General features: G+C 39.3%; 7 protein-coding genes across 8 annotated transcripts; 3 read left to right on the forward strand and 4 right to left on the reverse strand.

The window, feature by feature from the left end:
* Positions 1 to 6: 6 nt before the first annotated feature.
* On the reverse strand, positions 7 to 3,479 carry LOC134191715 (mitochondrial import inner membrane translocase subunit TIM44-like). Its single transcript, XM_062660327.1, has 13 exons — positions 3,346 to 3,479; positions 2,643 to 2,837; positions 2,505 to 2,585; positions 2,384 to 2,443; positions 2,229 to 2,309; positions 2,021 to 2,090; positions 1,368 to 1,446; positions 1,206 to 1,291; positions 1,042 to 1,134; positions 859 to 983; positions 434 to 484; positions 276 to 365; positions 7 to 202 (listed from the first exon to the last, which is right to left on the reverse strand). The coding sequence occupies exons 1-13, from the start codon at positions 3,421 to 3,423 to the stop codon at positions 71 to 73; spliced, it is 1,221 nt and encodes a 406-aa protein (XP_062516311.1). The 5' UTR covers positions 3,424 to 3,479; the 3' UTR covers positions 7 to 70.
* An 80-nt stretch (positions 3,480 to 3,559) lies between these two features.
* LOC134191713 (junction-mediating and -regulatory protein-like) lies at positions 3,560 to 6,264 on the forward strand. Its single transcript, XM_062660324.1, has 4 exons — positions 3,560 to 4,826; positions 4,985 to 5,071; positions 5,134 to 5,229; positions 5,314 to 6,264. Exons 1-4 carry the CDS (start codon positions 3,579 to 3,581, stop codon positions 6,067 to 6,069), a joined length of 2,187 nt encoding a protein of 728 aa, XP_062516308.1. The 5' UTR covers positions 3,560 to 3,578; the 3' UTR covers positions 6,070 to 6,264.
* Positions 6,265 to 6,461: 197 nt separating this feature from the next.
* On the reverse strand, positions 6,462 to 10,539 carry LOC134191875 (sorting nexin-27-like). The gene is made up of 14 exons (XM_062660506.1): positions 10,258 to 10,539; positions 9,797 to 10,103; positions 8,953 to 9,070; positions 8,833 to 8,894; positions 8,571 to 8,690; positions 8,389 to 8,467; positions 8,071 to 8,231; positions 7,857 to 7,949; positions 7,644 to 7,793; positions 7,451 to 7,576; positions 7,329 to 7,388; positions 6,865 to 6,912; positions 6,757 to 6,801; positions 6,462 to 6,693 (listed from the first exon to the last, which is right to left on the reverse strand). The coding sequence occupies exons 1-14, from the start codon at positions 10,521 to 10,523 to the stop codon at positions 6,625 to 6,627; spliced, it is 1,704 nt and encodes a 567-aa protein (XP_062516490.1). The 5' UTR covers positions 10,524 to 10,539; the 3' UTR covers positions 6,462 to 6,624.
* Positions 10,540 to 10,543: 4 nt separating this feature from the next.
* On the forward strand, positions 10,544 to 15,439 carry LOC134191877 (protein misato homolog 1-like). Its single transcript, XM_062660511.1, has 14 exons — positions 10,544 to 10,651; positions 10,927 to 11,010; positions 11,071 to 11,116; positions 11,227 to 11,458; positions 11,523 to 11,580; positions 11,806 to 11,865; positions 11,923 to 12,060; positions 12,402 to 12,557; positions 12,619 to 12,686; positions 12,792 to 12,855; positions 13,167 to 13,420; positions 13,513 to 13,587; positions 13,651 to 13,673; positions 15,158 to 15,439. The coding sequence occupies exons 1-14, from the start codon at positions 10,574 to 10,576 to the stop codon at positions 15,376 to 15,378; spliced, it is 1,557 nt and encodes a 518-aa protein (XP_062516495.1). The 5' UTR covers positions 10,544 to 10,573; the 3' UTR covers positions 15,379 to 15,439.
* LOC134191876 (regulation of nuclear pre-mRNA domain-containing protein 2-like) lies at positions 15,351 to 18,610 on the reverse strand. 2 transcript variants are annotated; one of them, XM_062660510.1, is made up of 6 exons: positions 18,520 to 18,606; positions 18,329 to 18,450; positions 17,863 to 17,963; positions 17,000 to 17,194; positions 16,770 to 16,945; positions 15,351 to 16,390 (listed from the first exon to the last, which is right to left on the reverse strand). In XM_062660510.1, the coding sequence occupies exons 1-6, from the start codon at positions 18,604 to 18,606 to the stop codon at positions 15,485 to 15,487; spliced, it is 1,587 nt and encodes a 528-aa protein (XP_062516494.1). In that variant the 3' UTR covers positions 15,351 to 15,484. The 2 variants fall into 2 exon arrangements, with proteins under 2 accessions (XP_062516494.1, XP_062516493.1); XM_062660509.1 differs by having other exon boundaries at positions 18,329 to 18,610.
* Positions 18,611 to 18,776: 166 nt separating this feature from the next.
* On the forward strand, positions 18,777 to 22,334 carry LOC134191943 (galactose-1-phosphate uridylyltransferase-like). The gene is made up of 14 exons (XM_062660596.1): positions 18,777 to 19,031; positions 19,402 to 19,477; positions 19,533 to 19,581; positions 20,107 to 20,236; positions 20,740 to 20,796; positions 20,865 to 20,906; positions 20,972 to 21,052; positions 21,187 to 21,236; positions 21,308 to 21,393; positions 21,462 to 21,545; positions 21,606 to 21,645; positions 21,726 to 21,777; positions 22,074 to 22,139; positions 22,198 to 22,334. Exons 1-14 carry the CDS (start codon positions 18,828 to 18,830, stop codon positions 22,273 to 22,275), a joined length of 1,095 nt encoding a protein of 364 aa, XP_062516580.1. The 5' UTR covers positions 18,777 to 18,827; the 3' UTR covers positions 22,276 to 22,334.
* Positions 22,310 to 24,580, reverse strand: LOC134191944 (ubiquitin-conjugating enzyme E2 R2-like). Its single transcript, XM_062660597.1, has 5 exons — positions 24,345 to 24,580; positions 24,174 to 24,260; positions 24,008 to 24,105; positions 23,715 to 23,843; positions 22,310 to 22,694 (listed from the first exon to the last, which is right to left on the reverse strand). Exons 1-5 carry the CDS (start codon positions 24,525 to 24,527, stop codon positions 22,466 to 22,468), a joined length of 726 nt encoding a protein of 241 aa, XP_062516581.1. The 5' UTR covers positions 24,528 to 24,580; the 3' UTR covers positions 22,310 to 22,465.
* Between the last annotated feature and the right edge of the window lie 106 nt (positions 24,581 to 24,686).

Consider the following 24,686-nt stretch of genomic DNA (forward strand, 5'->3'; position numbering starts at 1 on the left):
CTGTGCCTACCCGTCTGTTACCATGTTTGTCTTCTGTTTGCTTAATTAATCACCCACACCATGTGATGATCTACGTATTTTGAACTTGTACCTCTCCTCCTTCAATTATCTGGCCTCTACTGTCTCGTACAATGATAAGCTGTTGTGCTTGAAAAGAGATAACAAGAACTGGCCCAGGTTCCATCATTTTTGCAAAGATAACCTGAAATGGCAACCAGCAATTACTTACCATTCGAGTCTGTTTTTATTAGAACATCGTGACAACACAATTTTACATCAACGTGTCTGAGATCAAGGATTCTTGACTCTGTTTTGTGTCCTCTTGCATTGTCTTGTTCTAGAAGAGTTGAGAGCACACCGTAAGCCTAGTAGTAGTAAGGAGACAAGCATACAATTAATTGATCAAATCAACAAATCAATGGTGCCTCCATACAGCTTCATGACACCAGTCTCGTAAAATGTCAAGATTTCCTTTCAAGAATCCCTAGTAAAGTGAAGTAAAAATAAATTCATACAACAATGTACGACAAATTAATTAATTATTATTAATGGACTAATAATATTATATAAACAAATTAAGGGGTAGCCAGTGTGACATCAATATTAAATGTCAATCACTGCTTTAGTAGCTGCGCAGCAACTTGTGCCACAACATATAGCTATCATCCACAGCTGTATTCCTTGAATGGAAAGCAAACCAGATGGAAAGTCGAACAAACAGACAGTCAACTAAACAGACAAACTGACATATAGACAGATAGAAAGATCAACAAGCGTACAAACAGACAAATGAGCTTAAACACAGTGAGACGAAAAAGGTATGCACCGAAGTGTCTGCAGAAACATTGACAATCTTACCTCTAAGACTGTAGGAATGATCCACAATTCACATAAAGCAATGAACTTCTCTTTATTAAAGCTTGAGTCAACTTTAGCAATCTCAGCAAATGTCCGAGATGTTTCAGAAGGTGAAAGCACGTTTCCTATGAGAAATTACGCTATCCTGATATCCAATACTACAACATGTCAAATTGTCAACACCAAATATATCCACCAGTTTGTCAGTAACGATACGAGATGCTCTAATCACTACATTATCACTCTCATCATATCTCATCTTCAAGTCAAAAAGACCTAAATATCATATGAATATAAAGACAAGTAAGAGTAAAGATGCTGAACAAGCATACAACAGCTGTACTCACGATTCACTACTGGATTGTCATCTTTGAATGCTTTCCATTGTGTGTACCACTTTGAATCTTTGTGTAGTACGACGTCTGTTGCTTTACTGCAGTAAATTGATAACAAGATTTAGTCACGTGTTACATCTAGGAATGACTTGACAACAATTAATGCTTTCTCACTCATCTGGTTTGATTTGCTTTTCCTCTTGTTGTCCAGATGTTGTAGATGATGACATGCCAAATCGAGTTTTCAACTCACCTGCAGTACAACAACAACTGTATCGATATGATATGATATGATATGATATGATATATTTGATTCACACCAACATAGCGGTGTAGTTCCGTCTCGTGGCAATGTAAAAAAGACATACAGACATACAGAACACTCACATGCAACAGGTCACGCACGTGCGTGTGCGCACACATGTTGTGACATTTAAGCACAGATTTCCATCTGTCGTAAAGAATAGGTTTGTAGTTCCAATTGTCACTGACAGCTCAAGCATCATGAGTCACTATTTTATCACTGCATCACAAGCTCCAACTAATGTAGTTTATTGATACAAAGTAAATGAAACCGCTCGTGATTGCTTCCTGTGCTATTGTTACACTATGGGTTAAACATGCAGGTAACTGCATGTAAATTTAACTGCATGTAAATCATTCTAGGACAAACAAACTAAAAAACATCTACAATCTGCTAAATAAACCCTGTAGACAGCTCATCTCCATCACAATATATTTACAAGCATACTGTACACTGCAGCTGCTGCTATTTTTAATTTAATTATAATCAATAACTGCAAACCCATTTATTTGTTACTCCTTACTTGGTGAGCGGTATGGTTGTGATTGAGCTGCCATGTCATCAAACAGTTCTTCCTTCACATCGTGTAGTCCCTAACAGTCAACAAAAAAATAAATATCAACAACTAAATGACATCTCACTATAGCATTAATTAAACTTCCAAGTAAAGAGCAGAACAGTGAGGATTGTCTCTGGAAGTTTGAAGCTAAACTAGTTCATCGACTTCTTACTGATTTAATTTTCTGAAACACTTGACTTTTCCCTAATTGTTCGCTGTGCTGTGACATGGTATCTGCAGCTTCCTTAGCCACCTAAATATAGCATATAGACAGACCAATCCGTGACATAAATTAAAGCCAATAAACAATCTTATTAATTAATTCACCTGTTCTGTCACTTTCTTGGCATCTTTTACTACTGATGTCCGACCTAGTTTTTCATACATCTGCCTCACAATCACATCACGATGACAACACATGCATACAAACATATTCAAGTGTTATTACATCCACAACAGATGTGCTAAGAGCTTCATATTTGTCCTTCATTGCCATTGTTCCCCTTGCTGCTACAGCTTCTGCTTGGGACTAATAAAACCCAATGATATTTTAATAATTAATTTGCTGAATGATTTGTGAGCTTACTCTTGCAGTTTGCAAGCCACTTCTAACTGCTTGAAAAGACTCTGATTTTTCCACTTTTGCTGTCTCTTCTTGTAGTTTCTGCAGTGATTCTTTCATGTCTTTGTCCTTTTGCATTCCTTTTGTAATATTGTCGATTAAACGACGAAAAAACCCTGCTTGTTTAGGAGGACCACGCGCACTTGAAAAAAATTGAATCTAAATAAAAAAACAAGCATGCAACCTTCTAAACACATGATCGATGTATGCACACATGTGCACGTTAAATAGTTCTTTAAGTTCAAACATATTTATATCTAATTCTACTTATAATTAATTAAATTTTCTTATTTACTACTGAATCAATCTCATTACAATACATCCAATATTTCAGTTTATTTTCTGTGCACATTTTGTGTCAGCTAGTAGAGAAGTTGAGCTGTCTTTTCTGCCACCATGTTGTAATGTTATGACACACATTGACAAAATGGAAGGCCATGTTTGTATTAATTAATCATGACTGAAATATGGCACATTCAAGGTGCATGCATGGCTATACCAAGTCCTATTTGTATCACTCAATGTACATTTATAAATCAATATGATCTCTTTGCCCACAACTCAATTACAAATTGCAACTGTGCTGTATATCACGTAAGCAAATTAAAATATTATTACAATTAACTTCCTCTAGCTATTGTATGATATCAGCGTCAACTTTCGTTACCTGAACATACTGTCGTTGCACCAACCAAATCTTTTCAACAGCAGATGAGGACAACACGTGTCTTGTTCCTACATGCATGTTACAATTTTCAAATTTAGGTCGAGTTCAAGCTAAGTATGTCAATAGTCGTACATATTAATGAACTGACGCAGTTCTACCCGTATGTCCCAATGACATGCAGTAAAAGCCCGTATCTGATGCAATGTACAGAGTCTGCGTGCCGGCATCGTGACATGGCAAGCGACATGGAAGACCCTCTCGCGCCGGTTGCTTTTGAATCTGATGAAGAATGGCTTGCAGTTAACTTTCAAGAAGCTGCATGTAGTGATTCTTCTCTTCGCTTCAAGGTGCGCAAAAGAGAAAATTCGAACTGTCAGTTAGTTATCAGCTGCTCTGATGTGGACGGAGAAGAAAAGAATTCGTGGGAAGTAACGTGGAGTTTGGAAAAACTTGCAGAGAAACATTCGGAACTGTTAGCAATATTTCCTAGCCTTAGACAGGAACTTCCGGTCATGCCAAAGCGGCCATCCGGGATATGGAGCTATCTTTATTCATTTAAAATTCCTGACGAATTTTATAGTGAAGTAGAGGCGTATCTTCTAGCAGTTACTTCATTTTGTGGCAAGGAAATGATTTTGGAGACTTTCTTTGGAGTTGAAACGTCAACATTAGACTCTTTTCTTGTCTCTCTTGCTGATTTTGATAAGGGCAAAGTGACGTATGCTGTGCAAGATGCAAAGATAACGCTAGAAGAAACAGGTCAGATGAGACAAGATGTTACATCAGCAGAGGAGCTGGTTGTTGTTTATGAACATGAAGATGCCGCTTTAATAGAACTGGACAGGCAAGAATTGAAGCTTGCAGAACTTGAGGAACAGCCATTTGCTGATCTTCGAGATTTAGAACAGCAAGAAAGACATTTTCATCGTATGAACAGTATTGATGGCAGCCTCAGTAATCAAGAGCAGCTACAGAGCGTTGGGAAAGAGAGAGAATCACATGAGGAGTATCTTCGTGCTCAAAACAATCTACTAGATCTTCATGAAGAAAAGTATGAGAGCATGGTTTACCGTACAACACACTGTATTGAACAGATGTTGAAAGATAAAGACAGGTTTGGTCCATCATGGGAAGAACATGGACGTGATCGAATGAAGCGGATGGAGGAGAAGATGGTGATCATGACAGTGGAATTGCTGAAAGTTAGATCCAAAAAGCTGCGTTTGGAGAAGGACAGAAAGCTAATGGAGATTGCAACTGTGGAGGAAAGTAGAGATCTTGATGAAATAGTCAAAATCAAGGAGAAAGAGTTTTATGAGTTACACATAAAATGGCTTGATGTTATGCTACTTCTGTTGGAAGAACAGGAAAAGAAAGTGAAGTTAGAAATTGGAAATGAAGCAGATGGCAGTCGTGTTAAGAAGTTGAGGAGCAAGGAAGGCAAGTTAGCTAGCAAGAGGTCACACCTGAGGAATCAAAAGGTAGGTGTGTGTGTGTGTGTGTGTGTGTGTGTGTGTGTGTGTGTGTGTGTGCACGCGCATAGGTCTACACACTGTTCTGTATCAATGTCATTTTTCTTATGATGGACAGCTCAACATCTCAGGATCAGAATGTGTCAATTGCACTGTTTAATTTATAGAGAGTATGTGTTGCTGCTGTTAAGAAGAACAGTTATGGTTGGATTTATATGGAAAAGTCAGCGTCCGCTAAGCAAGCTGCTGAAAAAGTGTGTTGTGCTTTCCTAACTGGGCTATTAAGACAATCAACTGGTTTATTATGCTTGCTTAGAAACAAGATGCTGAACGTGTCAATGCTGAAAAGCTAAAACAACAAAAGATTGAAGAGCGGAGAAGGACTTTAGATCGAATCCATACATTTAAAGAGGTATTTATCATCAGGCACTTGACTCACAACTGAAGTCTTGTGCTGTCATATTGTTATCACTCTATGTTGTGCAATGTGTTGTAGCGATATCCGATGCCTGAAGTAAAGAAGCCTCCTCGTTACTTGCCTCCATCTCGACTCAAGCAAAAACAGGAAAGAAAGAAGACTCCAGCATCTTCTTCATCTATTATGGCGAGCTCTATGGCATCTATTAGAGCATCAGCAGCTAAAAACAAGTCTAGACCAAGTTCAAGAAATGAAATGGGCAAAAAACCTGCACATAATGGACCTCCTGCAGTTCCTCCACCACCTGCAGCTGTAGAAGCCAAGCTTGCTGCTCTGTCTGACATTGACCTGTCTGCTTTGGCACCTGCTTCTCCACCTCCTGCTTCTCCAACCTTGCCTGTTACACATGCACCACCAGTTGCTCCTCCTCTACCTCCTGCAGCTCCACCAGCACTGCCAACCATAACAGAAACAAAACCAGCAGTTCCACATGTAGCAGCAACCACTCAGTCAAAAGTTGCTGCTGCTGTAAAGAAAGAGACACGAGTGGCACCTGGAGTGTTTGATATTGCAAGTATTTTGGCTGCCAGGAAGAGTTTGAAAGTAACTGGCTTCTCAGGTGCTCTTGCTGGTGGAGTGAATGAGATGAAGGTGCTGTTGAGAGCTGGAGTGAAGGAAGATACAAACGGAAGTGGGAGTGGAAGTTTGTCAGTAAAGGCAACCATCTCAGACACGAATGCAGAAGCACTGAGTGCAGCTCTTGATCGCATGAAGCCATTCACATCGGGCGATACATCAGCTGAGTCAAGCAGCAGCAGCGATGATGACGATTAGTAAATGACTGAACATACAATTCTAAATGAATTATGGGGTTTGTATCTTTATCAACCATTTATATTGTCGGTTTGTTCACAAATACTGCAGAGAGGGTTATGTTAACTGTTTACGGTACTAGTAAACTGCTTAAGTGTTGAGCTTGTGGAACATACAACAAACGTGTAACAATAAAAGATGTATTTTGTGAGTAAAGGCCTTGCATTAGACTTGTGCCCAGTCCTCCTCCGCGCTGGGTTGCTTACACCACGTGCGCTAGGTGTCACGTGTGTATAGATCCATCGTTGTGCTTAGGCCAACCACACGTGTGAAACCACATGGACCTACACACACGTGACAGCTAGCGCACGTGATGTTCGCAACATAGCGCGAAGGAGGACTGGGCACGAGTCTAGCCTTGCATTTCACAGTATTTGATAAGAATAAGAGATGTGGCAACTCCAGCTTTCCTAACAACATCATGCCATTGGAAAGGAAAGACTGCATAATCACATAGCAACATCTAACTGTAGAAATGCTAGTTCTACCATAGAGACGGTGGAGGTAAACAAAAAGCTACAAATCATCATCATCACCACCGTTAGTTAAAGGTACAGTCGACGGTTTCTTCTTGTTTGCAGCAATCTAAAGAACAAACACAAGGAACATTATCAGGTGATACACCACATGATGTAGACTGTGACGCACGGAAGTGTTTGCCTTTCTTTCTGCTTTCTTCTCATCAGATGTGACCTAGTGACAAACAACAAGCAACTGACTTGACACGAACAATGTGTGTACGAAGTACTGTGATACCCGACCACCGTTCCTCATCGAGCTGGCAGCTGCTGGAATAACAGGAGCCTGTGAAACAAAAGAGTTAGAATTGTGCAATACAATAAAACACGCCATCAGTCCTATAGTCTGTCTCATGCAGTTTCTACACTACAGCAACACAACATCAGTGATTTATAGTAAATAAATTCTGTTCCTATGTCATGATGAGTTGTCCACTAGTATGACAATGCTACTGTACATGTATAGCAGCAGTTTACCTGAAAAGCATCCTAGACCATTTTAGTTGTTATAATTAATCCAATACAACAGACAACCTTGCTGTATGTAGCAGCTCAAACACAGTTACTAACACTAGCCAACCCTAACCATTTTATAGTCAATTAACTAATATAACCACAGAGCTCTTTATTGCATAACAATGTATCACTGACAACTTCAGAAACAGTCCAGAAGAGATGCAATATTAAATTGCAGTACGATACCTTGTCCTTCCACTTGATTTCATCCATTACTCTATCAACACAGTCGACCAAATATTTATACTGTACACAATCACATAACAACACATCAAACACACAAAAAATGATCAGTATGTATAACACACATATTCTGAATAAATTCTAATCCATTTCAACTTCTCTCCTCTTGCATATTGAAAAACAAATGCATTCTCCTCAATATCTGCCTCCCAAGATTTTATAGCCTCCCATGCAAACGTGTGATCTTGATCCTAACATGTAGCAATTTAGAAGTCACTACATTGTGCTTGATGTACTTGTGATGTACTTGTGTTGTACCTGAGCGACTCCTTCTTCGTCACACGCTTGCAGTTTGAGATGATTGAAATTTACAGATGTGATCACATGACCTTGTTTACGAGCATCACATGCTGCATGTGGAAAAGTAATTGAGCAATAATCAGGCAACGCTCTAGCCATATCCAAGAACTGATCAACAAAACAAAGATAATGAACTACAATGACAGAATAAATTTTACAATAACAACCAACTTGTAATTTCTTGTTGTGACCTTGTTGTAACACTTGAAGTTGTTTCAATTGACTACCAGGATTAATACGACCCTTTCTAATATCTTCAACAGCCTGCAAGCAATACGAGCACTATGATAGTGTATGTGTGCAACTATTTAGTCACTGAAGTCTGAACTAACTATTCAATTAGTAACTTTGCCCATCAATTATGTTTCATATGACACTAACCAACCTGCCAATAGAAAAGATTTTGAGCAACTTCATCTTCACTAGCTACAACTTCTTGTGTAAGTGTAAAAAGCCATTTCTTCAAAGTGAGACATGTTTGAGTCGTGCTAGAGTAGTTCTTGATATAAATACGATGAGGAAACTCAGAGGGTTGCAACTTCCGCTCTACAAAATATCACAAAAACCTTACATCATCACACATCATAAAGGAATGGGCGGACAGGCAAACAAAGAGATTAATATTTCAACTAAAAATGACGTAAAGACTTTTTGGTTGATTGAACCACATATTCAATTTCATTGTCTTGGTGTTTTTGCTTACCAAAATCGTGAGCCATCAGTTGAAAAAGAGCAAAGAATTTCCAATTTTCCTTTGCTAAACCAATTTTGTTCACAATAGCCTACAGACATATGACACTATAAGTTCTACTGCCACACATAATACAGCAAGATAGTAAAATCATGATCTTAACATTGCTGTGTCATGTCATCGCTTCTATGTACCTTGTATACACTAGCTGTCGTGCTGTCTTTCTTCACAGATACCGATATTGTAGAACGATTGGCCAGCAACACCTTCAACTCAACATCTAAATTGTTTTCTTTCTTCACAGTTTCTTGTGCCTTGTTAGAACATTACAAAAAATATGCAATAATTACACACAAATCAATTAACCACACGAGTAAAGAAATAAAAATCACTAAACATTCTCCAGACTACTCACATGATGTTGATTACAATAATAACAACAAAACAGTGTCTTGCCTTGTCCACTTCTAAGAACTCTGTCATTGTCTCTCCCTCCATAATTACACAAGCTGCACAAACTACAACAGACACTTTCTGATGTGCAAGTGATGTATTAGTACTGTAGTGTTTCTTCACCTTTATCAAGATAACTTTCAAGAGACCGCCTCCGAGCATCAAGCTTTGTCTCCGAAAGTGCAAATGGCCACTTGCCAGGTAACTTGGGAAATGAAAATTCAGAAAATTCCTCTTTCAACTAAAATCAAAATGTTTGTTATCAAAAACAGAGCTAACAGCTAAGAATGTAAAGTGAAACAAATAACAAATAAATAAAAACAGACAAACAAAATATATTTTATCAATAACTCTTCACAGAGCATAATAAAACTTCAGTAAATCTAGAACTAATCTACATCTTAAAACTTGTCAACAATAGATAAACAGACAGACAAAGTGTAGTATATTAGTCTGTATTGTGTCTCGTTCACTTAGCTCTTATATCAAAGTACTGTAGGGCTAGTGATATGAATTACTACATTGCTATTAGGCCGCACCAAAAAATTGTCTGATTGGAGTAACACGCCCACCCGTATTTAGAGGGCCACTGAGTTTTTTTATTGGGCTGGCCATATCCGTGTTTGAGGGGGCACGCATTTTGAGAAATGGTGTGTGTCTGGTGACTGTAGTCTTCGTGAGGTATTGCAGGAAGTTGGATTCGGTGATCGAATGGACGACGTACTCAGCATGCAAACTGCGACCACAGACACTTCCTCCAAACAAGATGCTGAGTTAGATGATGATTTATAAAAAAATTATAAAAAAACTCTGCCCGCCCTTCTTTTCCGCTGCATGTTACCCAATCAGACAATTTTTGGGTGCAAACTTATTATAAACAAAACAAGTGATCAAAACAGAAAACTAAACATACATACACACAAATAGCAGACAGGAAAATATACAAAAGGAGATAAGCTGCCGTCACCTTTTGATCTAATGTTACAAATTCACTGTATCGTCGTGATGTGAGATATTTCCCTGCCAAGTAGACATTGAACACGGTATATTTCTCTCCTTCCTTCTCCTCTTGTCTCGTGTCTGGTATTGTTATCGGCAACGACCGTTTCTCAAAGTAATCTCTGCTAGCATGGTGTTGCCTCTCAACCTCTTTCTCTAACATCTGAGCTTCCTGTTGCTTCACTGATATCAACACAAGTTTTAACTCATCTCCAGCATGTCGAATCATGTCAACAACTTCTTTATGTGTGAGACCTTCAGCACTGACACCATTGCTAGCACAAGCCATAGGAGGCAACATTTTTGTAAGACGCTACTGTTCAATACCACAAACTAGTTACTAACTAGTAAGTAAGTAAACTTGACTTCACACTCTATCACATGACCACAGCGAGTGACGTCAATTAACTTGATTAAGAATTCTCTTACACTTCCAATATTCGATCTCCAACTTTGATTCCGGCTCGATCAGCTGGTCCTTCCTCCAACACAGCACTAATGTGCTGCATGGGCGCGTACAGTTGACCGTCAATTGGCTTGAGAGTCCCTCCTGAAGCTACTTGACCACGAACGTTAAATCCATAGCCTTGTTCGTTTTTATTAATGACAACTTCTCGTGGTCTTGAATCAACAAACGCCGCCTCCTCGTTTTCTGTCAGGTCAGCTGCGACAAGTGCGTCGTCTGAATCCTCCATTGCAGTCACGCGCACAGGAATTAACGCGCGCTAAAGCAAAAGAATGCTACATGTCTTCTCGTGAGATTGTAACGCTGCAGTTGGGACACTACGCCAATTTTGTAGGATCTCATTGGTGGAATCTTCAGGTAAGACGTCAGACACGGCAGCAACATTGTAATAAAAATTAAATTATTGAAAAGAAACCTGATAAAGAAAGAACTATAATGTACAGTGTTAAAGAAAGCAAATATACTAGCAAAATAAATTTTAATATAAAAATTAAATTTACTGTTGTGAAACCTAGAATTCATTAATGCTGCCATGCATGCATATGTTGCAGCATCAATTAGTTGAGATCACAAGCCTAACTTTATCTGTTAGATGTGAGACTTGTAGGTAAATGAGTTTTTTTCTATTGCAGTGTTCTGAGGGAGAGTTTCTGACTGGCAAGGAAAGAAATGAAATTGATCACAATGTTCTGTTCCGATGTAGCAGCACAGCTAAGGTGTTCATGTGACCATAGGTATATCTTTTTAGCTGTATAGCATTGAATTCAAATATTTAGAAAGAAAGGATGTACACTCCAAGACTACTAGCAATTGATCGAAAAGGTGAGCATAGCTAGTCCAGTACGACAGTGCGTTGACGTTTTTATGAAATCACGAATTCAGTTTTGGCTAACAGTTTTGCTGTTTTCTGAGATGACTGTGTGATTGTGCAGGAAGTATAACAGCAAGTCATCGATATGAGGGAAGTGATGATAAGACAGAAATTTTGGATAAGCTTTGGGATGGCCGTGTGGTAGAATATATTTCTAATTCATGTGATAAACGTGCAGCAGAATCAATGGGAGATGGATTGGTAGGGAATGATGAAGGCATGTGGATAGATGCTCTTCATGCACACCTTAATCCTCAGTCTCTCTACACAATATCTAGTGTTCTGCATGAAGAGTAATGTTTATTGTACAAAGATGCAGAGACATGTCGTTGTATCTGACTAGATTCTGTTGTGCAGTGAGTCTCATCCGTTTGACGTGTTTACTGCTGGTCAGGAATTATGGACACGATCAAAGGTTTGGTTATGCCAAGGCTATTTCTATTGCATGTTTGTTGTGTGTTGCAGTGTTTGTTCTTGTAGCTCAGTTGCTGTTGTATTTTGTTTGTGTGTTGTTTGTTTTGTTTGTTGGTTTGTTTGTCCTTCCCTTTTTGACTTCCTTCCCCAGCCGTCCAGAAGTCAAAAGGGGGAGGGGCTGACTACGTGAGACTACTGCTATAGGCATAAATGTGGTGTTCTGCAGATACGAGATGAGATTGAAGACAGACTCCATTTCTTTGTTGAAGAATGTGATCATTTGCAGGTAGTTTGAGTAGGTTTTTGTTTATTTGATCTAGTTGCAAGTGATTGTTGGTGTTAGGGCTTTCACGTGCTGTTCAATCTCTCAGATGGCTTCTCTGGTTTGACTTGTGCCATTCTCGATTTGTTGGTTGATGAATTTCCATCGTGTGGCTTTTTTACTCCAACCTTTATCCCTTCAATCAACACTGTAGACAGAGTAGGCAATTGTTCTGTCTTTTTCTGTTTGTCTGTTTGTCTGTTTGTCTCACTGCGTGTCTATCTGCCCGCCTCTGTCTGTGTTCTTCTTGCCTGTCTGCAATAACAGCCATCCTTACTAAATAGTTGGTAATTGCATTTATGAATTATATGAAATGACTGGACGATGACTATTTCATAGAAATTTATCAACTTGCAAATGTTTGAATTATAAATTAGTCTTGATGGCAATACATTAATTTATACATGTGATAATTTAGTGTGGATTATTGTAATGATTTATTAGTCAGTTAACAAAGTGTTGGTCTAACTGTTGGTGTGCTTTGAGTTATTTATGTGTAGGACGTACGTGCTCTTCACTATCGACTTTTAACTTCTGGTTTTGCATTGAGCCATTGTGCTAGTCTCTCTTCTTCTCTTGTCCTTCCACTTTCACTTTATGAGGGATGCTGGAGATCGTTGGCTTTACCAAGACATTTTCCTTGTCTCAACTACGATGTAAGCTTGTAAAAACAATCTTTACTGATATCTCATTGTACACATCATTCGTTGTTTGTAGCCAACCAGTAGAAATCACACAAGTGCCATTATTGCTGCAGCTCTTGATACCATGTCTGTTTCATACAGGTGAGATACATAGTACACACAATGTGCATTTGAACTACTGACAGTACTGATAGATTACTAGACACATCACAAGTGATGAATTGTTATTCAAATGCTGTTGTCCAGGGCACAGCACCCTGAGATTTCACTTCGTGAACTAACATCAAGCGTAACTTCAATGGGAAGATCAGTAAGTAAATGTATTTACGTAGTTTGCATGGATGGCACCTACACAAATGAATGAAACAAGTGGCATCTGACAACAATGGACATGAGCATGCATGTAGTCAGTAAGGCTGTTCTTTAGCAAGCCAAAGGAAAAAACGAAAAGACACAGATTGGCTCATATTTACAAGAAACTTTAACTTAAGAACAATGCATCTAGTAGTAGAGTTGGTCAGCTATAGACAAATAGATAGACAGATGGGCAAACATACACAAATGCATGAATTTTTCAGTTTGTCATTTCTAAAATTTATATGATTTAATTTTGTGCTGCAGGTTGGTAGTTTGCAGCTGTCTTTTCCTTTTCCCATTTCTACTGACTCTTCTCTCCACCACTTCTTGTCAACATCTCCTCCATTCCACGAAGCAAAGTTTATTACTTCTCTTACTCCACATGTTCCATCTCACTCACAGACACATAGACTGCCATTTTATCAACACATCTCAGTTAGAGGAATTCAACAGTGCTCTCACACTGTTTCAAGCATAATGTCTGGTTATCTTGATACGAAACTGTCAGCGGCAAGAAGGTAGAAATTATGGTTTTGTGGTTTGTTTCTAATTATATGTTCAGTTTGTACATTTGTGGGATCTAAAAGTTGATTGTGCATGTGATCTACAGTGATGTTTCTGCTGTTCAAGATAGTCTTGTCCTTCCAAAGTCTTTTCCTATTGAAGTTCAGTCATCTGATAGCAAGTAAGTACTCCCACATTGTTTGTGTTGCATCGTGTGATAAACTGTAGGGTTCTGTGATTTTAGGAAATCGTTGGAAAGAGTAAAAGGTTAGAATATGACCGTGTGATTTTCCATAATTTGCAGAAACTTGGGGAACTCTTTTCATTGTTTTTGTGATTACTAATTTTAATTAAACATGAGGATTTTGACCTCACGACATCATCATCTAGCTGTACCTGTACAGGTGCTAGTTAGTAGGGCAGAGATTACTGAAGTGTGTGGGCAAGAATTTGAGTTTTTAAGGGTGTTTGCCAGTTGACCGTAAGTACAAATTATTACTGTCAGTGCCAGCCAAGATGACAATAATTAAGGTTGATTACATGTGAACAATGTTGCTGCCGGCCTGTACATTCCAGTAAAGCATCAGGCTATTTGCATGTTACACTGTTTAATAGAAAGCTTTGAGCATGCATAAAACTGAAAAATTGGCATTTATGGTAAGTTTTCAGTTAGCACTAAGTGTACTGAAGTGTTTCATGGACAGCCATTTTGTCTATAATAGAGGAGACAATGTCCAGATAAGGTGCAACTCTGAACAAGTATTGAGATTTCGATGTAAACTATCAGTAAATAGACTGTTAAGGTTTGTAAATTCTATGAATTGCTGCAATATTGTTATCTGAACTGCCCAATTCAATGTGTTTCTTGGTCAACTACTCAATTTTTAATACCAAAATTCAAGTGTGTGACAGCACTACACGTGAGTATACAGGCATTTAGAACACTGACTTTTATTGCTGTACTTGCTTGAGTCAAGCTAGCAATTGGTTGACAGTAAATTTTGAGAGTAATGTTTTTATTTCAGAGTACACAACAATGTAGTTGTATCTTTATTTGAGTAGTCAATTACAAACAACCAGTTGTGTGTGTGTGTGTGTGTGTGTGTGTGTGTGTGTGTGTGTGTGTGTGTGTGTGTGTGTGTGTGTGTGTGTATGTGTGTGTGTGTGTGTGTGTGTGTGTGTGTGTGTGTTGTGGCTCAATTGGTTAGAGAGTGCGTTTGGAGAATGGAAACATCCGGGACCTTGCAGGGTTGCATGTTTAAGTCACAGTGACGGCGAGCTATGGCATAATTTCCTTGGGCAATAAACTTACACACAATTGCATTTCTCGACTCAGGAGTATAAATGAGTACCTGGTCTTTGACTGGGGTGGCAAAGGCTTCCGACTGCAACAAAGTCCATCAGCCACTGGGGTCTGGGTGGGACTTCGGGTGCCCACACCACAGTTGGCGTCGCTGTCAGTGCTCCTGCGAGTACCTGGCCAGGCTCCAGGAGTTTGCTCAGCATGGCCCATAGCTCCTGCTTAGTGCACAGGAACCCAGCCATCTGGCTGGGGCGTTATTGTTTAACAGCAGCTCCTTATCAATTTGCCATTTGCCAACCATGTGTGTGTGTGTGTGTGTGTGTGTGTGTGTGTGTGTGTGTGTGTGTGTGTGTGTGTGTGTGGTGGAAGTGCGGTGCGTGTTTGTGCATGTTGCTGGTGTGGTTCAGTTATATATTGCATCTCACCTGGTGTATTCTCTTACTTATAGTTTCAAGCTTGTCTGCTCTACAATCTCACCCTGCCATTGAACAAAAGCTGTCTTTACTGGTTAAAGATATGAAGAACATCAGCATTTCTCAATACAGCCATGTTTTTGAGCCAGACAGTGTGTCAGAAAGTATTGAACAGTTGCAGCAACTATCAGCTTGCTACACAATGCAACATAAGCAAACTCATTCAGACAGTGATGATGAAGACGATGACATATAAAGGTATTTTATTTTCTATAGCTGTATGCATACATTAATTTCGAGAAATCATGGCGTTCTGAGGTTCTTTTTACTGGTAAACTACTACTCTATCATAACATTATCCACTAGTAATATCTACTCGGAACCGGTTGTGTCTGAAACATACCCTGTCCTCTACCTCTACCTCTACCTCTATAGTGTACACTGTGTCGAAATGGTGGATGAGGATATCGCTGAGCATCAATGCCTGGAAATGGACCCATTCCCATTGGGTTGTAAACACCTGCATGTGGCATACTCTGTGAAGGTGATGTGATGGGCATTGGGGGATTCCCCAGAATAGATGGTGGCAGAAATGGCGGTTGAAGCATCATATTAGGAGATGGCAAAGGATGAAACTGCTGATTCATTGGTTGATGTTGTACAAATGGCTGAGGACCTGGGGGATGACCTTCTATTCCTAAAGAGTCCTCACGATGTGTTGAAGGGAAAGGTGCAGTGTTCATTCCTACGACAGGTTGTGCATTCTCCGTTAATGGACTTGATGCATTTGCTGACATTCCATTTCCACCGGTAAACTGTCCAACAGTTTCCTTTTTTGTTCCAGTGTTTTCTTGATTAGTTGCATTGATATCAATTAGTAGTCCATTTATACTTGACGCTGCCTGTGATGTTATGTCTGCTTTTGTTACCTTTGCTGGATGAGATTCATCTTCCGATGCTGAATCGTCAATGTCCATGTCTTCTTCCTCAATGTGATCTACATGGCCTGTATCGGTTGACTGCTTCTGATCTTCCTGCACATTATGTACAACACCATCTGGTGTTGGCAACGTCCGTGAAGAATGTAGAAGAAACACACCAGTTGGCTGTATTGCAGAGAGAAGGGAGGAATCAGATGCCGTAGTACCGTCAACTGGAAGAGTAAGAGCTGGAACTTTGTCTGCTTGCTGGTTTGTTGAAAGAGCACTCAGCTTGGAACGCAGAGAAGCCAGCACAGAAGAAACTCTTGAGTCACTTTGCATAACTTCCTAATAACAGAAAACAACAAAGATGTAGACATATTTAGTGCAATCCACAATGCCATCTATTAACATTACAGACAGCTACGATGTTCAACAAAGCATCACTCAACACCTACAACGTAATGTACTGGAAAGATCCATCTCTGAATGTTCGTAATTATACTGAAGGGATGCGTCTCTCACTTGATACATAATTCAACTTACAATTAAAGAGCTACGGAAGTTGACTGCATGGAGTCAACATGGACCAATGAACCAACACATGACACCACGATGATGACTGCTGCAATGGAGACACAGTCACATGCATACCTTAGTTTCTGTCTATTCAAGGAAAATGGTATGCATGTGTCTGTTCTATGTCAATGCAATAAATAAGTCTTACTTTGTAGAGTTTCTTTGTAAGTGCTGCTTCTTGTCTCTGTTCAACAAGTGACTGTTCCAGTGCAGCTATAATGTTTCTTCTATGTTCCACCTCACTAGTCATTGTATCACAACAATCCTTCAAACAACTCACTCCCTCATCTATCTCTTCATAAATCTGATGTCCCTCTTGTTTGTCTAAAATACCAGCAATCACACAAATAAACAACAACGATAGACAACAGATAGAACCTTTAATAGCAATCAACATGCTTTCATTCCAAGAATGAAGTCTCATTGAATTCAACTTTGCAAGCTTTGATGCCAAAGTTGCTTCAAAATTCCTAAACGTTTCCAGTCTCTCGGCAACACTAGCACTTGACATTTCTAGCGTTGTTGTTGTGACATCAGACAATGGATTTGACAACACAAATTCCTCACCCTTTTCTTTAAACAAGAAGGTAGAATCATGACAAAGAAATGCTGGGTATGGTCGTGGGTATGCATGCATAGGTACTTCTGTACGTGTACAAGTGTGTCAGTGTGTGTGTGGGGGGGGGAAGGTGGGCGGGTGCGGGCATGGGTGTGATGTTGTATCTGGTGACCTCAAACAGTGTAACTTGTTGGAATCCTGGAGGGAGAAAGCTGAAGAGTGCAACTCTTGGCACTCAAACGTAGTGCACAGCATTTCAACAAGAAATCAGAAAACAAAGAGAAGATCCTCAGAGGTGACAGAAAATGACAGCGTGAACAATTCGTAAAACTGAGAGTCTTCTGCACTGTAACCACCCTGGCTGTTCATCTCAGGCATTTAACAAGGCAGGCTTGATTAGTCACCAACGTTGTCATTCTTCCGCCTCAAGGATTCCATGTCAGTTTTGTCATCAGACTTCGAGCAATGTAGACGTGATGTTTTTGGCCTGCATCTCCTGTACCCTCATGGCAATCATGGAGCACAAGCAGCAAATGGATGGATGGTGTGTGTGTGTGTGTGTGTGTGTGTGTGTGTGTGTGTGTGGTGTGTGTGTGTGTGGTGTGTGTGTGTGTGTGTGTGTGTGTGTGTGTGTGTGTGTGTGTGTGTGTAATTGCATGTGTGGCAATGATTCAGTGATTACCTAGACATTGGCGTAGATATCGAAGATATGCCATATCATAAACCCTTCTCTCTTCCCAAACAACTATAATCCTCTCTACACTTGCCTGACATTTCAGACCACTAAAATCAAAATACAAGAAAGATTAACACTAATAACGATAATCTCACCAATAAACCAATAACAGCGATGACTATATATGTGTACAGAGACAAACGCTAAACCAAGAGCTCGCTGTGATTCAGTTGCTTTAATGACATCAATACATACACACACACACACACACACACACACACACACACACACACACACACACACACACACACACACCACACATGTGGTCCATTATTTAAGGATGAAGATATCTTGCTTCCTATGACAAGATGTTTTATAATCCAATTCTAACTTTAGACCGCCTGCCACATTCATCTTTTTAATGTCTGTAGTTAACACCACAACAAGACACACAAGTGTAATTTAGCCTTACCGAGTCATTGCTACTGCGGTAGGTAGAACTTCTCTAAACGCTAAACTAAAGTCCAATCCTCTTCTCCTGCCATTTTGTAGAACATCATTGACCAAATAGAGAAGTGTTTGATATCTATGAGTCTTGGATTGAGCGAAACATCGCATCCACGACGTGGCGACGCGTTCTGCAAATTGTACTTGTTGTATTACCCAACTGGACAAACTCTCTATACTCTCTTGCGTCTCTGATAGCCTGTTCAAACGCCGTTCAAAGGCGTCGCTGTTGAAATCGGCCATTGTGATGCAATAACGCATGCGTGGGAAATTCGCCTCGGATGTCCATTTTGTGCGCAAGCTAAAGTTGTACTTACTTACAAGTTTAATAAATTGCCTACTGTGCGTGTATGTCAAATTTCAATTGAATGGTATGTCTGGCAAAACTGAATTGCGCAAACTGAATTGCGCATACTAAATTTTGGAGTCCGAGCCTGCACGTGACCCTATAGGTGTGGCCTGAGATGACAAGCCCTAACGTTCAGTTTGATTCTTGTGAACATCAACATGTGCGATACAATCCACTACGTGGCGACTGGGTGCTGGTGTCACCTCATCGTTTGAAACGTCCATGGCAAGGAAAAATAGAAAAAGCAGAAGAGAAAGAGATCGAAAGAAAGAATGACAAAAATCCTCTGTCACCTGGTGCTACAAGAGGAAGTGGAAAGGTGTGATAGGAGTCAACTATTAGTCTATAATTAATTAATAAATTAATTATGTAATTGATCATCATCAACAATCACTATTTTTGAGGGACGAGGTGGAGATGATGTTTGTTGTGTACGTCTTTCAGTTTAGAAGATTTCAGTGTACTACAAACGTAGCTGCTGATAAACGGACTTGGCAGCTGCAGATTTAATTAACAAATAAAAATATAGTCAAATTGAAGTAGTTGATGCCACATGTGGTAACACGTACAATTCGATCTGCATGACTAGCTACAGGCCTGCTGGTTTGCAACTGTTAATTTAACTATTATCTAGCTAGTAATGCATGCTGGTTTGCTGTACATATTATTTGACACTGATGGTTGAATAGAAAAATCCAAATTATGAAAGCACATATGTGTTTGAAAATGACTTTCCTGCTATGTTACCGGATATGCCTGAGCCAGGTACTAAAACTTGTTCGGCAGATATTGGTTTCTTAGTATTCTGTGAATGTTATAGGCCCTTCTTCCCATCCTTTATTCAGATCAAGAGGTGCAAGTGGAACATGGTTAGTTGCATCTCCTCTTTGTTTGTATATGTTTGCTTCTTAATTAATTTCTGTTATAATTAGTTGCTTCTTTCTTCCATCAGTTTTTTAATATTATCTGATTGTCTGATTGTGGAGCTGTATGTCTGTCTTTCTTCTTTCCTAGCTGCTTGCTTGTGCATGTAATAATATTTTATATACACACCTAGCTAGCTAGCTGTCTTTACCTGTACCTCTAGTAATTGTTGTGTTTCTCTGCTCTTTTGTTTGTTCCGTATATGTAATTTGCAATTAAATTTTTGCTATATGTATGTTCCCTCATCTGTCCTTTGTTTGGTTGTTTTTTGTTTGTTTTTGGTTGGATAAACTTGCAGTGAACGTTTTTATATAAGGCCATGGCGTCTCAGTACTGAACAAGCCCCAAAGTTCTGGTGTCTCTATCTCTTTGCCTATAGCTGTATAGTTAATTATGTCTTGGTCTATACTTGCACTTACTTTTAATTGGCTTATGCATAACTAGAATTATCATATGTCGTTGTGTTACAGTCGTGTGATGTGTTTCCATCCTTATTCGGACTTAACACTTCCTCTAATGAGTGTTGCTGAAATTAGAGCTATTGTGGATGAATGGATTAAGCAAATCGAGGAGTTGGGACAGAGATTCACATGGGTCCAGGTAGTTCAATTGTTGCATAGTTTATTGAATTTTGTATTGTTTGCTCACTTTATGTCTCTCCATCTGCTTGCTGTTGGGTTTATCTGACTGCATGTCTCTAGCTGTCTGTGTGCCTGTCTAGAGAGTTTCCTGATTGACCTGTTCTGTTTTCGTAAATTTGATTTACAAGTGAGAACTTTTAGTTTTTGTATAGCAGCATATTTCAAGACTTCACAGACAATGTATTTCGGTAATAGCTGATGGTAGCTCCTCAAGTAAAGAAGATCTAATGCAAAAATCAGGATTTGCTGATCTCAGGTCTCCGGCTATTAAAGCCTTGACATCTTATACCAAATGCTTAAGTTATAATTAATACTGTCTACTGTCCATGGCTTACAATTAGCTGCCTGTTTCCACGCTTAAGTATTTTTGTCTATCATTTTGTTGTTTGTCAGTTTGTTTATGTGTATGTGCTTGTGTTTTGTGTGTTTGTTTGTTAATGTTTCTTGTCTTTTTGGTGTAAGATATTTGAAAACAAAGGAGAGCTGATGGGATGTTCTAATCCTCATCCTCATTGTCAGGCAAGATACTGTCCTTCAATCCACAATGTTACACTTGACTTACAAATTCACCTAGTTTTGGCTTTCAGATTTGGTCCAGCACGTTTCTTCCAAATGAACCTTTCCTTGAGGTCTATCGAGTGTCCATACAAAGTTTGTGCTGTAACTGGTTTGTCACGACATGTTGGATGTGCAGAATGGCTGTCAAAAGAAACACTTTGCAGAGTATGGCAAGCCAATGCTGTTGGAATATGCACAGATAGAGGCAGCAAACAAGGTAATTAAATTGGTTGTGAGTTATGTATCTTAATTGTCGTATGGGAACACAGATGTATGGTGTTTGGGATGATTGTCATTAAATTAGTACATGACTACAGCAGTATTAGAGTATTAGGTATTGATTTCTTGTAGGAGAGAATTGTTGTTGAGAATGATGACTGGCTGGTTGTTGTTCCTTATTGGTGAGCTTGACTTCTATTTATCTCGATATAAACAAACACAAAACCGCGTTTTGTGTATTATGTGTTTCCAGGGCAACGTGGCCATATGAGACTTTATTGATGCCTAGACGAAGGCACATCTTGCGACTACTTGATATGTCAGACTCAGAGCGAGATGGTAGACTGTCACAGTACAATTAATATTTATTCATCTGCATTATTTTGTGAGATGTATATGTGCTTTAGCTTTGTCTCACATCATGAAGAAACTGCTTATCAAATATGATAATTTGTTTGAGTGCTCATTTCCGTATTCAATGGGTTGGCATGGTCAGTAAAGTTGTTTGCTTTATACCTGAAGACATGAGCTAGTAATTAATCTGCTTGTAGGAGCACCAACTGGGTCATCGGCTAAAGATGAGGATTATAGGTAATTAAAACATTATAATGGATGAGTCCTGAAATACATGCACTGCTTAATTAATGAGCTTGTGATGGTGTTATATACAGTCATTGGCAGCTGCATGCCCACTACTATCCATGTCTACTTCGATCAGCAACGGTAAGAAATAGTCTGCATGTTTTGCTCGCACTGCTTTATGGAGATAACTTTTTGTTGGTATATAAAGACAATTCAAGTAACTTTAAACGTTTTATTCTGTTTATCCGTCTAAATGTTAGTCTTTCGTTAGTGTCTGTGAAAAATGATTTTGTGCTCATGTACCATGTTTGCATTCAGTACATGTACAGTTGAAGAGTGGTATAGTTCTAGATTTTATCACAGCTGATAAAGTTGATCAACTTTATAGATATGAGGTCAATTGTTAAGATGCTCATAAAACTTGTTCTTGGTGATAGATCAAGAAGTTTATGGTTGGGTATGAGATGCTTGCTCAATCTCAACGAGATTTAACAGCAGAACAGGCAGATGACACCACAACCACAATCACCACAAACAATTGGTCATGTTTTGTATGTTTAGGCTGCTGATAAGTTGAGATCACTTCCCGATGTTCATTACAAGCAACAGAGAGAAGACCAAGCGCAAAAAGTCATGTGATGCATGTGATGACGGGAGTGTGCAAATAATGTACTTTGCTTTTCCATTTTGTATTTTAATTGTGCAGTCAAAGCCTGTACATTCACATCACTACATCACAAGTTCATGCACTGAAAATCAGAAATACAGAATTCAGATGGACAATATGATTTCGATAATAATTAATATTAACTACAAGATACTATGTATATCACATCTCTGCATTTCCACTGTCATCAGCTCCTTCATCATCACCATCACTCTCTTCCTCTTCTTCCTCTTCATCATCGTCTCCGTTGTAATCATCATCATAATAGTCATCTTCCTCACTAACTACACTCATCAGTTCAGGTCTAGAACGTATGCAATATTCATCTCGACTTGTAGGAACAGTTACACCATCACGACGTGCATCTTCCTGAGTCGACTCAACTTGTTGCCTGCAATGCAACAGAAACTAATATTCTAGACTGACAACAGACAGCAACTTAATTAATAGTCAACTGATCATGACCATAGAGAACTCAGAAGTAAATTTTCTCAAATTACGCCATTAGGCCTGATAAATGTTAGGCATCCTGTCTACTTGCCAACGTTGGGGTGACGGGTGGCATATTATTTTTATTTTTACTACTATGTTTAGCAATAAACTCCAACTACTGGCCCGACTGCCACAAAAAAGCTTGCCCAACAAGCAACAACAAGCTAAATGCTACCAGCAAAAGTGGAGTTTTGCCAATTTGCGCCGTTACCTTGTCAGTTCCTGTTCCCGGAAGCTGATTGCTGGAGGCACTGAGCAGGCCCTGGACTCAACCAAGACAAACTTGATCAAATACCTCTTGAAATAGACAACGTTTCTGAAGTGCTAAAGGCAAACTAGAGAGCAACAACTCTGGCATAACGAACAACCCATGCAAAGACGACTACCATGATCTGCCCGGAAGGAAAATAAAAAAATTCTAGCTCGGTCCGTAAAATTGGAGCGCGCAGGAATGAAAAACTAACATATTTTTATCAGGCCTTACTGCTGATCATTCAGCAGACAAACTAATGTTTTGATCAAGGTAAGAGACGCGTCTGCTATGAAGTGTCTTTCAGACTGCTGTTTCCAAACTTGCAACGTCTCATGCATGAGTTTGCAGTTTCTTCTTACACAAGATGATGTATGGTATAATACAGCAACACAGCCTATCCAAACAAAATAAATTGGAATGGCAGCTTAATTAATAAGAATATTCATGTTTCCATCCATCATCGTGTAACATCTCCAAAACAATAGAAATAATTCAAACGTGCCAGAAAATGATTGAGGAGACAAAAGTAAAAGCTATGAGTATCATTGTAAATAGTAGCATATTTCCCTGAGACTGGTAACTTGCTATTTAGAATAAAATATCAGACTTCTCTCAATAGATAGGATACTTGTATTTTGGCTAGGAGAACATCAACAACTATCTTACCTGACAATTCGCTCATATTGATTGTCTTTCCCTTCTTTCCACTTTCGATACATAACGCTGGCATCGACATTAGCTGGTGAGGAAGTGTTGGGTTCGTTTAAAAGTGAAATGACACTCAAAAGAATCGTTCTAAACGAAGATAATTAAAGAACAATAAAGAACAATGGAATACCAGATATAACCACGTGTCACTATTAGCTACAGAAGGTAAACGAAGTCTTGAATGGCAACATGTAGGAGGAAGTTGCGTGTGTCGAAAGGCGTGGTTATGTTAGATGCTAGTCACGACATACCTAACAGATTGTGTTGGATTCCACCTTTCTGCAGGTGACTCTCCGCTCATCGCATCTTCGCCAGGTGGATGCAGAATGGAAATGCAGACTTCTCCAGACTACAGCAATGTAAACATCAACTTCCGTGTTACGTCATATCCACTCAGGATAAGACGTCGTATGTTACCTCGTAAATATTAGGATGTAGAAGCTTCGTCTGAAAACGAAACGACGGTGGAGAGTACGGATAATCTTTCGGAAAGGTCATAACTGCCTGAAATAAAGAGAAAAACAAATTAATGTTTCGTCTATTGGTCGCTTAGACTGGTCGTCAGACAATGTGGTTCAAGCTGTTCACCTTGAAGTAGCCTCCTTGAAGAAGAGTATCCGGAGGGCCAAAAATGCTGACATTCCATTCAAAAACATTCTCATCATCAAGAAGAGTAACTTGGAAGCCTTCAACTGGCTCAGTCGTTAGCTTCCGTAGCTCTTGAGTGAGAGCTCGTACTGACGAGGAGGAAGGCGAAGTGCCTGCGCTCATCACAAAACAACTGGCACGCCTCACACCGTCAGCAGATCCGCAAACCACTTAGTGAAATCCCGGATATAAGAAAACACGTGACAGTAGAATAATGTGTTCGCCACGTTATTTATGAATCACTATCCCAGATGTTGTTACAATTTAAATCAATTTTACCTT

The sequence above is a fragment of the Corticium candelabrum genome, chromosome 16, assembly GCF_963422355.1.
Source record: "Corticium candelabrum chromosome 16, ooCorCand1.1, whole genome shotgun sequence".
NCBI lineage: Eukaryota > Metazoa > Porifera > Homoscleromorpha > Homosclerophorida > Plakinidae > Corticium > Corticium candelabrum.